The 14,111-nt window shown below is 49.4% G+C and overlaps 2 protein-coding genes across 3 annotated transcripts in view; both read left to right on the forward strand.

Moving 5' to 3' along the window:
- Positions 1–1,615, forward strand: part of LOC149276039 (VWFA and cache domain-containing protein 1-like) — a 47,290-nt gene extending 45,675 nt beyond the window's left edge. For both annotated transcript variants that reach the window (XM_089503956.1, XM_089503957.1), the window contains exons 23-27: positions 106–257; positions 377–538; positions 792–869; positions 969–1,070; positions 1,374–1,615. In XM_089503956.1, the coding sequence (XP_089360082.1) occupies positions 106–257; positions 377–538; positions 792–869; positions 969–1,070; positions 1,374–1,615 (736 nt within the window). The remainder of the gene's footprint in view (positions 1–105; positions 258–376; positions 539–791; positions 870–968; positions 1,071–1,373) is intronic.
- Positions 1,616–5,832: 4,217 nt separating this feature from the next.
- Positions 5,833–12,746, forward strand: LOC149276040 (ribonucleoprotein PTB-binding 2-like). The gene is made up of 14 exons (XM_089503971.1): positions 5,833–6,033; positions 7,658–7,724; positions 8,181–8,650; positions 8,969–9,160; positions 9,349–9,475; positions 9,939–10,015; positions 10,136–10,243; positions 10,328–10,430; positions 10,703–10,857; positions 11,042–11,153; positions 11,285–11,403; positions 11,669–11,743; positions 12,042–12,155; positions 12,606–12,746. The coding sequence occupies exons 1-14, from the start codon at positions 5,833–5,835 to the stop codon at positions 12,744–12,746; spliced, it is 2,061 nt and encodes a 686-aa protein (XP_089360097.1).
- Positions 12,747–14,111: the final 1,365 nt, after the last annotated feature.

Below are 14,111 nucleotides of genomic sequence, written 5' to 3' on the forward strand. Positions count from 1 at the left end.
TGTGTGTCATGGGCCAATGTTTATCCGTATAATAAGGACAGATTGTTTCATTAAATGACCCCGTGTCCGTGTAATGAGGCAGCATTTCTGATCCTTTGCCCTTAGTTACTGTTTCGGGGTGCTGGATTGCGAGTGGTGCATGGTGGACAGCGACGGGAAGACGCATCTAGACCAGCCGTACTGCGCTGTCCAGAAGGAATGCTTTGGGGGCATTGTTGGAGCAAAAAGCCCCTACGCGGACGACCTGAACTCAATAGGTAATTTACATTCCTCTTGCGCCTATTTTCAGGAGTCGCTCATTCTAGCCTCGTATGTCCAGCGATGGCGACTTCTGGCGACTCGAATTGACCGCTATGAATGTGCGTTTTCTCTCCAGGTGATAAAGTGATCGCTGCGAACATGATAAAAAGCGCCCCCGTCGGACCCGTGGCAGGAGGCATAATGGGCTGCATTATGGTGCTGGTCTTAGCGGTTTACGCCTACCGCCATCAGATTCACCGGAGGAGCCATCAGCACATGTCCCCGCTGGCAGCGCAAGGTACTGTTCACAGAGTTTAAACTCTATCAAAATGTCAGAGGAACCGTGTCTAGCAGTCTTAAGGGTTAATACAAAATTGACATGTTTAAATACCCTTGCTATATCACCCTCTGCCACTTCTGCTGGGAGGCTGGTCCACTTATCCACCACCCTCCCCGTTGAAAATCCCAAGGGTACGGTGGGATAAGTTTTGAGAGCGTCCTGGCACCTCTCCTCTCACGGTTTGCGTTTTTTCCCCTCTGTTTGGGTGCAGAGATGTCGGTGCGGATGTCTAACCTGGAAAACGATCGAGATGAACGAGACGACGACAGCCACGAGGACCGCGGGATCAGTGAGTGCAGATTACCACTCGCCCCCCCCCCCCCCCCCGTAACCAGCGGCTCTGCCAAACGCGGCCCCCGAGTAACGATCTCTTCTGTGTCTTCCGCAGTCAGCAACACGAGGTTCATAGCGGCTGTGATGGAGCGCCACGCGCACAGCCCCGAGCGCCGGCGCCGTTACTGGGGCCGGTCGGGGACCGAAAGCGATCATGGTAAGTATGGGGGGGGTCACGTGGGCTGCGCTGAACGTCATCATGCGGGCACCGTCCCCCCTTTCTAACAACACATCGGTTCTAGACAGAATTTAATAAACATCTGATGTTCCCGCTCAGATCCAATCCCCTTCCAGTCATGTGATGCGCTATAAGGGAAAAGAGGCGTGGCTAACAGAATTAACAAGACCCCCAAAAAATGCACAAGAAGCTTTATGTAGTTTTAAAAGAGAACCCTTTGTGTGCCTATCATCCTCAGCCATGCCGCAGCTTATATGTTATCTATTTTTTTTTTTCCTGTAGGTTATAGCACCATGAGTCCCCAAGAAGACAGCGAGAACCCGCCTTGCAATAACGACCCGCTCTCCGCCGGGGTGGATGTCGGGAACCACGACGAAGACCTAGAACCGGACACCCCGCCGCAAACCGCCGCTCTACTGAGCCACAAGTTCCACCATCACTACCGAGTCCATCACCCGGCTCTCCACCACACTCACCACCTGCAGGCCGTGGTCACCGTGCATTCGGTGGACGCCGAGTGCTGACGGGATACGGACGCCCAACTCCAGTGGTGCCCTCCGAACGGCTCTCCCAAGCTGAACGCTTTCCGAGCAAAGGACCCCCGGCGGGATGTCCCGGGGCAGCTCGTCAGACGGCAACTCAAAGGACAATGCGACCGGATAACAGACGATATTTGTTTATAAAGTTTTTTTGTTTTTGTTTTAATGGACGATACTCCCCGGGAGTGAAATTGTTAATAGTTTCGTAAAAAAACTAAAAAAAAAAAAAAAGCATCTCAATTTTTAATGAAAGGATTATTTTTCTACTATTTATTGAATTTTCACAAACTTTATAGACAAAGCAAATCTTCGATCCTTAAGTAAAGTGTTAATCCGGAGGAGAAGAGAATCCCAGGATCTGCAGCCGCCCCGCGCGTTAAACGTCAAACGCGTTTCCAATCCTATCTTATTTTCATTAAAACAAAGAGGAGAACTTATTTCTGTAACATCCTTCAATTATATTCATTTTTAATACTGTATTTTTTATGTATTTTTTTTATTTTTTAAGCCAAATGCTGGGGAGAAACAAGCTTTTCAGGTACACAGGCTGCTTCTGAAACCTCAATGGTCTCCCTCCAGCCAATGGGAAGCTGATCCCTATAGTTGTGAGGAATCTCCCCAGCCAATGAGAGGTTAGGTCCCTGTGGCCGCGTGGTTGGCATCTTCCCAGCCAATGGAAACTTTAGCCACTCTAATCTGCTTGGCATCTCGGGAGCCAATAGGAAGTTGGCCCCTCTAGACACAGACTGATTGGCATCTCCCCAAGCAATGGGAAGCTCCTCCCACTAGCCGAGAGATATTCATTTTACTAGCCAATGGGAATGTGATCTCTCATGCCACAGGTTCATTGGCGTCTCTTTTGCCATTGGGAGGTTGGTCCCTCTAGTAGCGTGCTGATTGACATCTCCCCAGCCAATGGGAAACCAGTTTTACTGACTAAAGGAGAAAATAAAGGCCTACATTATAAGCAGATTCAATTATAAATGTAATATTAAAGTCCCTTTATCATCTATATATACATATAATATTATATAAATAACGCAGGACAGATAAATGCAAACTTTTACTCAGCAACTATGAGTATTTATACAAAAATACTTTTAGCAGTTTTATTGTCATTTGTGACTTTAACCCTCTGCAATCCGAGGGAAATCCTCTGGCAATTAACGGTTCCTCCTTATGTTACCTATACAAAAAAAAAAAAAGTTTTAAACCACTGTTTTGTGTTTTTACTCTAACCACTATAACTTTTTAATTTTAACCTTTTCACTGCCGGAGAGGTCAGTTGTACCACTTTGCAGTACAAAAGCGCTTCTGCCCCTTTTTTTCCGGCAGCTAATGGGTTAATTGGCTGCTGCACTTTTTTTTTTTTTTTTTAATCTGGAAGTCGATATCAGAATTCTTCTTGGATACGTTAACCCTCTGACTGCCAGAGGTTTTTGACCCGGGTCAGTCTTCAGTTTTGCCCGAACCTAAGCGCTGAACGCACTGCAGGGCAGTGCTAATGTTGCTACGTCTGGATTTCTCATAAAACATCATATTTTGTAGCCCGTAAATTATATATATATATATATATATATATATATATATATATGTGTATATGTGTATATATATATATATATATAGATAGGGTTCGTATGTTTTTGCAAGCTCTGACTTATACAATGTTTTTAGCGATGTGATTTATGATTACACAATATTAAATAATGTCAGATACTGAATAATGTAGGTTTTTTTTTCTTCAAGATAACGGCATTTCTCTTTTTTTTTTATCTTTTTCTGATATTGCCAATTTTCTTTATACTATGTATAAAACAGCGAGAAGATGAAAAATAATATATGTATATAATGCTAGTCTTGTGAATATTTCATTCGCTGGTTTAAACAATGTTTATTGTTACAATTGGTTTTTGTTTTTTTACATAAATAAGATCCATAGTATTTCTACAACAAAAAATAAAATGGCTGTTTTTTTCTCCAATTTTTCTTTTGCATTTTGCTTTAATATATATATATATTTCGGGGGTCTGTACATGGTCATAATCTAAAACTAGAGGGTCAGAGGCTGAGATGGAAGGAAGTTTTACTTTACTGAGATGGTAGTAGATAAGTGGAACAGCCTCCCAGCAGAGGTGGTAGAGGGTAATACAGTGAGGGTATTATACATGCATGGGATAGACATACAGCTCCTGAATCTAAGACGAGACCAACGACTGATTAAGGTTTGACTCTTTACAGCAGGAGAAACGGGCGACTAGACGGGGGCCGGATGGGTCTTTTTATTGAACTATATGCTCGATAATATGTATAAAAATGTCTGAATTTGGTTTTTTTGCAGTTAAGATGTTTAAATAAAAATAGTAACATTGTTAACATTGGGGATATTTCTATATTTCACCAGCCACACGTGACGATTTTCCTCGGGCTTAACGGGCGATTCCCGGTGATACATAATTAAAAAAAAAAAAAAATGAATGACATTAATGATGAAAGATTTCACGATTTCAGATTTTTTATAAAAGTAAAACAAAGAATGATAATTCCGGAGATAATAATAATTGTGATTTATTGCAGGAAAATAATAACAAAAATGTCTGAAAGGGTCCGAGGATTCAACGCCAAAAAAAAATAAAAAATTATCCAAAAATATTTTAACCCGCTGTTCCGAGGACGGCACGGCTTTATATGCATTAACGTGCGCACTGCGGCCGGCGCATCGCTTTAACGGGGCAAACCTGGCCTAAGATGAAAAGTTTCCAAAAATATCAAATCAGGGAATTAGGGGGGGGGGGGGCGCTGATTCGGAGAAACCCGGGAAACGGCGGAGGTTGTAAAGGATTACAAGGGAAAGATCCCGGACGGAACCCCCGATGGGACTGCAGGGCGTGCGCTGGACGTGGCACGCGGGGAAGGACATGCGCTGGCCGTGGCGCGCGGGGGAGGGCATGCGCTGGACGTGGCGCGCGGGGGAGGGCATGCGCTGGCCGTGGCGCGCGGGGGAGGGCATGCACTGGCCGTGGCGCGCGGGGGAGGGCATGTGCGGGACATGGCGTGCGGGGGAGGGCAGCTGGGACTGTTGGTGAAAGGATCCTTTGATCACCCGGACGGCGCTCGGCCGACGCGATTACTGATCACACAGCTCGGCTAATATTTACTCGCCCGCCAGACGTGGAAAAATACGTCCCGGAACAGAATGTATCCTGAGAACAAACCGCCTGCAGCCGTAAAACAGGCCATTCCTGCAAACTGTCCCATGACTTACTGAGCCAGTCCTTGGGTACCTCTGCAATATCCTTGGGTCATATACATACATACATACACGTACATACAGAAATATATATATATATACAGTTCCTTGCGAAAGCATTCAGACCCCTTACTAATTCTCTCCAATTATTGAATTATTATGATTATTTATTATTATGAAGATTATTTATTATAATGATTATTATTTATAATTTCTGGTGAAGTCGTCACACGGACACATCGGTTGTTGTTAGTATGAGTTTTTTTTAAAATACATTTAAATAATATTTGCTGCTTTTATTATTTGTGATATTATCCGGCAGTTAAAGGTTCCTCTCACTTTATAAAAATCTGTTACATTCCTGTAATAATTGTGTAGTTTTATTTTAACCTTTTCACTTCCAGTAACAATTCAAGCACCCCCCCACACACACCTCCCTTAAGCGGCACTTTAATGCCCCTGACAGCTCCACTATAGGAAAGAAAGGGGAAGAAAACGGGGCGGAGGGGGTGGAAAGAGGGGCATCAGGGTTTGGGGCTCAAAGAGGGGAGGCCAAACTAAATAGGGAGACTTGGCAGGTATGTGAGATCGTTTGGGGGCTCAGACAGGCCCGAGGGGCGGAGATACGGCGCACTGTTTAACTGTTTCGCTGCCTCTTGGAACATTATGGCGATGTAAAGCAGCCACTCTCGTGCTGGCACTGAAAGGGTTACAGGATCTGCTCCGCCCTCCTCTTGGGGGCGGTGTCAGTCACGCAGATCGCGTTCTGACAGGATAGTCAGGGACTAGAGCAAGCACATAGTATAGGGGCGGGGAAATCCGGTACCCGCCTAAATGTGGGCGGGGTAACAGAAACACCTCCCTCGCACAGGCGGTTAGCCACTGTTGTGCCACCCTGTGGGTGGGGTTCCACCTGCGGACCCTCCCCCTCATACCCCGAGGCATCCGCAGCAAGATGGCGGCCGTGCAGCCCGAAACGGCCCTCAGCGCCCCGCCGGGGTCCGACACCCCACCCCCCGGGGCAGAGACCCCTCAGGGGCCACCGCTCAGCCTGAGTCCCGAAGAGGTGAAGCAGCGGCTACAGGCCACACGGAGCCAGCTGGAGAACCGCAGGAAGATCCTCATCAGGAACCTTCCGGGAGACTGCAGCAGCCAGGTGAGGGCCCCCAGGGGGATGGGACGTAGGTGAGGGGCCCCATGCGTAGGCGATACGTAACTCAGGGGCCCCGGCGCATGAGACTCATGTAGGACAGGGGGGGCAAATATCCGAGGGGCCCTAGGAAGGTGGGTAGACTAGAGGAGCAAATAAGTGAAGCCCCCCGGAAATGGGACAAACCATTGAGAGAACCCCAGGGAGTTTGTTAAATAGTTGAGGGTCTCTAACTGGCCAAATCTCCGGAGCAGCAGCCCCCTGGGTAATTCTGTGGGTATCTACCGGGCACTCGGCGCCCCTATGAGTGGCAGCGGCCGGCAGTCAGCGGCGCTCGGTATGAAAGTCTGACAGCAAGTGACTGCAGGGCCCCGCCACGGGGGGTAACTTGCCGGGGAGTTCTGTGACTGCCGTCCACTGTGTCTGCTGGGAGGCTGTTCCACTTATCTATCACCCTCTCAGTAAAGTATGAACGACGGCTCCCGCACAGAGGCTGGCTGAAGGTGCTGGCAGTTGTGCTCTGCATACGGTAATCAAAGATGAATATAAACATAAATCCCGCCAGCAGGAAATGGTGTCTCGCATCTGCTAACCAGACGCCGACTTATGCTTTCAGTGCAGCCGCTGAGAACGGGGATAGGATTTTTTTTGCTGTGACCCTGGGACAGGACCCCCCCCCCCCCCCCCCCCCCCCTGTACACCTAGGGGACACGATCTGATATACATTTGAGCATTTTGGGTTTTATAGATGCCCCGGGGCAGAGTTTTTACCCCGACTCGTGTAAAAGTAGCTGCCGTTAACCTGCCGTCATCCGCACAGACATGCCCGTGAGGCCCGCCGGTCCCGTTAAATCCTGTGGGATTTGCCGCTATTGGAAAGGCAAGTAGGAACTTTCCACTTGTTTCCATGGCGATTGCTCCCTCGCTGTATTACCCTCTACCACGTCTGCTGGGAGTCTGTTCCATTTATCTACCACCCTCTCAGTAAAGTAAAACTCCCTTTCATTCCATCTCTGACCCTCTTGTGTTGGATTCTGGCCTCTTCTTCCAACATTTCTCCTTCAATGGAATAAATGATCCTCCAGCCAGGTAAATTTGGTTTTGTTCTCTCGCCGGCTGATTGGCTGCGCCCTGCGCGGATCACGCCTCTGCCGGGTGACAGATGCCTTTTGGGACCATCTGCTGCGGGAAATAATCTGAAATCCGATCCGTTTCTTCATTCAGCCGGATTTCTGTTCCGCGTCGTATTTTATTTATAAAAAGTGCCGGCTCGAGCTTCAGAAATAAGAGAACGTCGGTCATTACAGGAATCCGTCGCCGGGTGGCAGCGGGGCTCCCATATGCCGACTGTCTCGTGTTTCCCGGACTCTGGGCCTTTATACAGTGGGAACCTGAGCAACCCTACGCCCCATCCCCCGCTCATGGCAGTGCTGGCTGCTGCCTCCTGGCATCAGTGCTTGGCTGACACGCAGAGCCCGTTCCCTCGTGGGGTTAAATGATTGTGGGCGGTACTCGCGATCTCCTAGATTCACGCCCCCGCGGAGCCGTAAACGCATTTCCTCTCCGTACGCTGCGTTTGGGGAGATTTCACTGAAAAAAATGTTTATTCTGTTTTTTTGTTTGTTTTTAGGACATCCACGATCTGTTAAAAGACTACGAGGTGAAATACTGCTACGTGGATAAAAACAAGAAAACGGGTGAGAGCGCATTTTATACCGGAAAAAAAAACTGCAACTTTAACAGAAGAAAAATTCAATAAATTCACAAAAGAGAAAAAAAAAATATTAACATTTATCTCCCGGGTCAGAAAAACCCAGAATCTGTCGGCCCATCAAGTCCCGAACCTTAATCGGTCGTATGCCCTGTTTAAATCCCCCCATTTCTAGGAAGGGCGGAGCCTCTGCGCACACCCTCTCCCCTGATTGGAGGAACAGGGGGAGGCTGTTCCCACGCTGTGTGCCGGGACTCCGCCTTTTTTGCGTAAGCACAGTGGAGAATGTGAGGTGCGGAAGCACCTCTAGATTGTAAGCTCTTTGAGCAGCACCCTCCTAAATCCAAGTTATGTGATTCTTGTGTCCTCGTTGTACTGCGCTGTGGCATATGGTGGCGACATACACGGAATACATTCTGATAACCGTTGTCTCTGCTTCCAGCCTTCATCACTTTGTTAAACGGAGAACAAGCACAAGACGCCATCCGTCGCTTCCACCAGCGGCCCCTGCGGGACAAGGAGCTGTCGGTGCAGCTCCAGCCGACGGACGCGCTGCTCTGCGTCACCAACCTGCCGCCGACGCTCACCCTGCAGGGCTTCGAGGAGATGGTGCGGGCGCACGGGAGCACCGAGCGCTGCCTGCTGGTGTACAGCGAGCTGAGCGGCCGCTCCAAGGGTTACGGCTTCGTCGAGTACATGAAGAAGGACTCGGCGTCCAAGGCTCGGCTGGAGCTGCTCGGGAAGCCGCTGGAGGAGCGGACGCTGCTGGCCCAGTGGATGGACGTCAACCAGCTGACGGCCGACGTCATTCACTCCAAGTGCCTCTGCGTCGACAAACTCCCCAAAGACCTCCGAGACCCCGAGGAGCTGACGCGGCTCTTCTCCTCCCCGCACGCGCCTGTCTTCTGCCAGGTGGGTTATCAGGAACGTTTATACGGGGCAGACACGGTGTGAAAGCTTCCCAGCAGAGGTGGTAGAGGATGATACAGCGAGGGCAGATCGGCCCCCATCCGGCCCCCGTCTAGTCCCCCGTTTCTCCTGCTGTAAAGACTCAAACCTTAATCAGTCGTTGGTCTCGTCTTAGATTCAGGAGCCGTATGTCTATCCCATGCATGTTTAATCCCCTCACTGTATTACCCTCTACCACCTCTGCTGGGAGGCTGTTCACAGCACCTACCACCCAAAGTTAAGCCTCCTTACATTACAGTGTTGTTGTCCTTAATGTTTCAGTTGGCAGACGACGATGGTTCTTGTTCGGCGGGGTTTGCGGTAGTGGAGTATGAGTCGGCCGAGCAGGCGGAGGAGGTGAGAGATGCGATGGATCAGACGCTCATCATGGGCAGTAAGATCCAGGTGTCGTTCTGCGCGCCGGGGGCTCCGGGGAGGAGTACGTTGGCGGCTCTGATTGCAGCTCACGGGATGGTAAGCAGCCTTTTTTTTCGCTGTTCTGTCGGTTGGATAAATAACGGATATCGGGGGCTCTGCTGTGAAAGGTTGGGGGGGTTTAACCTGCGGCTCATGTTTGCCGCTGTGGACTTTAACCCTTAATGCGTTTCTGCGCCGCCCGCCCGCGTTCCACCGCTCATGTCTCTGACCTCCTCTATGTTTAGTTACAGAATAACCGGAAGGGATTACTCCCCGAGCCGAACCCTGCGCAGATCATGCAGTCTCTCAACAACCCGGCCATGTTACAGATGCTGCTGCAGCCCCCGCAGCGCGGCCGCTCGGGGAAGCACGGTGAGACGCCGGGCCGAATAAACGTGCGCGATGGGTTAAGAATTACCGTTTGGCACGAGAGTCCTCCTTACATTCCATCAGCTTCTACAACCATGTTGCTGTGGGAACCATTCATAAACATCGTGATTAACCCCGCTGCGCCCGGAGATCTCTCGCATCTAATCCCCGGCAGGCTTGCTGTTTCCCGCCCCATGCAGGCGGCGCTGAGCTGGTTTAATTGGCCCCGCTGGGGCCGCTCGGTTCAGACACCCCCCCCCCCCCCGTTCTTCTTAAGCACGTGCCGGAGACCCCCAAGCAGGTGTCCCGTACCCTGCGTGTCCCCCCCCCCCCCCCCGGGAGGGAGCCCCACCTGCTCTTTAAATTCTGCGTTTAAAGTCTTTTTGTAACGAGAGACGCGCGGTTGTGATGGAATTACACGTTTTTATCCATTCATTTGTAAATTCTGTGTATTTCTGTGTTTAAGGTGCATCTTCGGGGCGGCCGCACTTCATCAACCCGACCGTTAGCCAGGCTCTGCTCCAGCTCAACAAACTGCACCAGGTGGGGTAAATCCGTCCAGCGATTGCCCTTCTCTATCAGGGAGGGAGCGTTGGGAGCTCCTGTAATATCGGCGTCCCCGGCCGGCGCGTTTCGCTGACGCGCGTTTATTTTTTCCAGCAGAAACACGGTTTGGGAAACTCCGGCAGCGTCCTGCTGCAGAATTATTCTCACTTACAGATGGCCCAGCAGCAGCTCCTGCAGCTGAAGAGCGCTCAGTCCCATAACAGCGTAAGTGTGACATCATCGCGTCTCGTTAACCCCGCGTGACCCTCTCGTTCCGCGTCGGCCGTGACTCTGCTTTCTTCGTTTTAGAAGCCCGGCCTCCTCGGCGAGGCTCCCGGCTCCATGTTACAGACGGCGTTGGGGTCGGCGCAGCCGGGAGCGGGGGACGCGTCTCAACGAGAGGCGCAGAAAAGTACGTTTTACCGTATTCTCTGGTGTATAAGGGGGAAGAGGAAATGGTTGCCAGCCTTGTTGTGTGTGTGTGTGTAGTATTTACATATATTATATATATATATATATATATATATATATAGTGTGTAAATTATATATATACACCTTCAGGCAAGTTATTTAGCCCCCCCCCCCTTACAGGTTGAAAATTTTGTTGTTTTGTAATATGCTTGTGGAGGGGCTGCAGGGGGCTCCTAGATTTTTGATACACTGTTACCTTCGTCATTTGCTCAGACATGATGCCGTATTACCAGCACATGGGGCCGGATCTGGCCAGGATGTCGCAGGACAAGCAGCCGGAAGGATCGGCATCGCAGACTCTCCTTCAGCATTCCGCTTCCATGGTAACGGGGCAAAGCCAGGCCAATTCCGCCGAGTCGGCCCTTCCGGTGAGTCCCCTCTCTGACAGGAGAGAGCATTTTTTGTGCAGCGCGTTACATTCCCGCCGCCGGGTGCCGGATCACGTTCCGGATCACGTGCCTGATCAGCGGGGAGCGAAATAAAACGGACGGCACCGGATTGTGTTTTTTTTTATTTTTTTTTTTTTTAAAAAAAGCAGCTTTTCTTTTGTAGAATAAACCAAGTAACCAAACGTCTCTGCTGGGGGAGCCGCCGAGAGAGATCCGGCTGAGCACCAACCCCTACCTGAATCTGGCGAGCGTGCTGCCGGGATCCTCGCTGGCGGGTGAGACGGCTCTTATTCCGGGGGACGGTCGGCCCTTTTATTAGTTTTTCTAGTTATAAATCCATGGCTCGGTTGTGTTTGATCCATACATGTGACACGCCTTCCAATGCGATCTATGTCCGTGTTGTAAGGTTTGAGTACGAGGACCCTTCAGTACGCGATGGACGGATCCGGCTCTCAGGAACCCACCGGACAGCCTGCGCTGGAAAACTACTTTAGCTACGGCCAGCAGTACGGAGATTACGCTCAGGTATCAGAGAACCCCTACCTATCGCTAAATAACTCTACTACCCGATACAATCTCCTGCTGTAAAGACTCCAACCTTAATCAGTCGTTGGTCTCGTCTTAGATTCAGGATCCGTATGTCTATCCCATGCATGTTTAATACCCTCGCTGTATTACCCTCTACCACTTCTGCTGGGAGACTGTTCCACTTATCTACCACCCTTTCAGAAAACCTAGAGAGTCGGAGGCTCCGGTGACTTCGTTCTAACCAGTACTTGTTGTGTTGCAGGAGGCTCAGCAGTGGTACAGCCCTTACGCTGCGTATACCACCCCGCAGACCGCTGTTCCGACCGAGGAAAGCCACGTAAGCAGAACCAGCAATCTGAATTATTGTAGACACGGTCCTGTATTGTTCTAAATCTCAGTTTAAAACCTTTTACTGAGTTCTGATGTCTCTGGACTACAGGAGTTCTGATTGGATGATTGGAATTTTAAACCTGACAACAATGGAATTGAAAAGTATCGAGCTCCTTACCTTTCGCACGTACTATTTCATACGAGAAAGAGCGTGCGCTAATAAAGCGCTGCGATAGACGCGTTTTTTAATAGGAACCCCTCTACCTGTATCCGGAATGTCTCTGTAACTTGTCCTCTTTTTCTAGCCCTCGTCCACCGCAGCGTTTGGGGATTACAGCGCCTACGTGCAAGCGCCCCCAACATACTACGCCAGCGCCCAGGGAACGTACCAGACGGGAAGCGCAGAGTCCATTGCTAAGGTAAGCTGTACATGTGATCAAAAGCAGAGCCACTCGGGTCTCGGGAACTTTAACGCCAACGTAATTGCCGTTCACCACTGTCTTTACTGAGAGGGTGGTAGATAAGTGGAACAGCTTCCCAGCAGAAGTGGTAGAGGGTAATACAGTGAGGGTATTAAACATGCGCAGGATAGACATACGGCTCCTGAATCTAAGACGAGACCAACGACTGATTAAGGTTTGAGTCTTTACAGCCGGAGAAACGGGCAACTAGACGGGGGCCGAATGGGGCCGATCTGCTGCATGAGCCTAAAAGGCAGCAGACACCGACAAATGATGTAATGCATTATCAGTGTGGCTTTCCGGCATCAAAATGAGTTTAAATTTGCACTTTTAGGACAGGAGCGGCTATTAATCATTAAACGTCTTCCTCTCTATTTCCAAGTTTCTCAAATATTTTTATGTATTTAGACAACAACCAATGAGAAGAGAGCATATACAGGCCCCGCCTCCAAAGCCAGCACCGCAGAGTACGCCGATCAGTACTCCAGTCCCGAAGGCTCAGCGGATACTTACAGCGATACGTATTTTAAGAGGAAGAAAGTATTTTAGCCGCCTCCGTTCGGACTTTCCTCCCATCGCCCTTCCTGTGGTCACCGACCGAACACGCACAATGTGAATCGCCTCCTTACAAGCCACGGACGGTGACCCGCGGAGCGCTGGGGCCGCGCACGCAACGGCGAACCCTCAGGCAGCTTCGTTACGTAGAAAGAGGTTCCCGCGAAGATTTGTAGCCGTTTTCTACGGCTCGATCGAGCCTGGAAAATAATATTTGGGTTAATGTTCTATTCTTGGCCTGAATTTTTTTTGTGTGAATATTAAGCAATAAAATGATGTAATTTTACGAGCGGCTGCCGCTGACCTGTATTCAGCCGTCACCGAGCACGTCGTCGAATTACAAAGCATGCGGACGCTGCCGTCAGATCTTCCAGCCATCTTGGATTTGCCTTTGAAAAAGGTAATTTTTTTTTTTTTTTTTTAAAGTACTGGCAAAAATTGCACTTAATATTGAGTAATTTTTTTTTGTAAGGTCTGCCGGCTCCCAGCTGCTGCAAAGTACTTTACCTACATAGTAGTCGTTGCATATAAACTTACCTTTGCACCCTAATGGAGCCGGCCCTCGGGGGACGCCGCGCCGTATTTCTGCTACGCCGGCATCTTCTGTTTCCGCCTCGGCCGCTGCACGGCACCGCCGGACTGCAATGTGTTTGTAAGAGAAAATGAATGATAATAAAGCACATTTATTGAAACATTTATTTTTCAATAAATTTATCGGCGGCGTTTTATATCACAAAGAGCAACACAACCTTTTTTTGGGGGACGATTGCACAGTTTTGGCTGTTTGCAACTTTCTTAAAAATCAGTAATTTTAAAAGCCACGCTTTAAGTAAAACAGTTGATCAGAAGTATTTTTATCACTCGTTATTTACCCAAGAAATGGTTTTTTCCCCAAAAACTTTTGCTTTTTTCTTAATGTAATAAACGCCAAAACTTTCAGGCACTCCTTGGGGTTTATTCACTTAAAGGGACGGTTCAGCCACCAGAGGCATTTAAATGCATACAATAGCGGCACGGCCCCTTAAAAGTTGTCACTCATTTTGTAAATGTGGGGGGGGTCTGCAGAATCCCTTCATGTACTTTTACCCCGAACCCCCAGCGAAACGACCGAGAACATCTCCCTGCGGGTCATCTACTCGTCCAGCAGAGGCTCTGGGTACCTGCAGGGGGTACTGTTGACACCCCCAGACATGTGTAAGGTGCCCCCCCCCCCACTACTGATTTTAAGCAGCCAATCAGTGACAATGGATGCTGGACCATGGAGAAGGAGGGCAGCTGTGTCAGGTAAGAATGCATATTATGAGTATTCAGAGGGTTACTCAGTACTTTATTACGCATTATCGTACTGGGGGGGTCAAG

This window comes from Sceloporus occidentalis, unplaced genomic scaffold (genome assembly GCF_023333645.1).
Source record: "Sceloporus occidentalis isolate IW3139 unplaced genomic scaffold, rSceOcc1.0.p SCAF_249, whole genome shotgun sequence".
NCBI classification, from domain to species: Eukaryota; Metazoa; Chordata; class Lepidosauria; order Squamata; family Phrynosomatidae; genus Sceloporus; species Sceloporus occidentalis.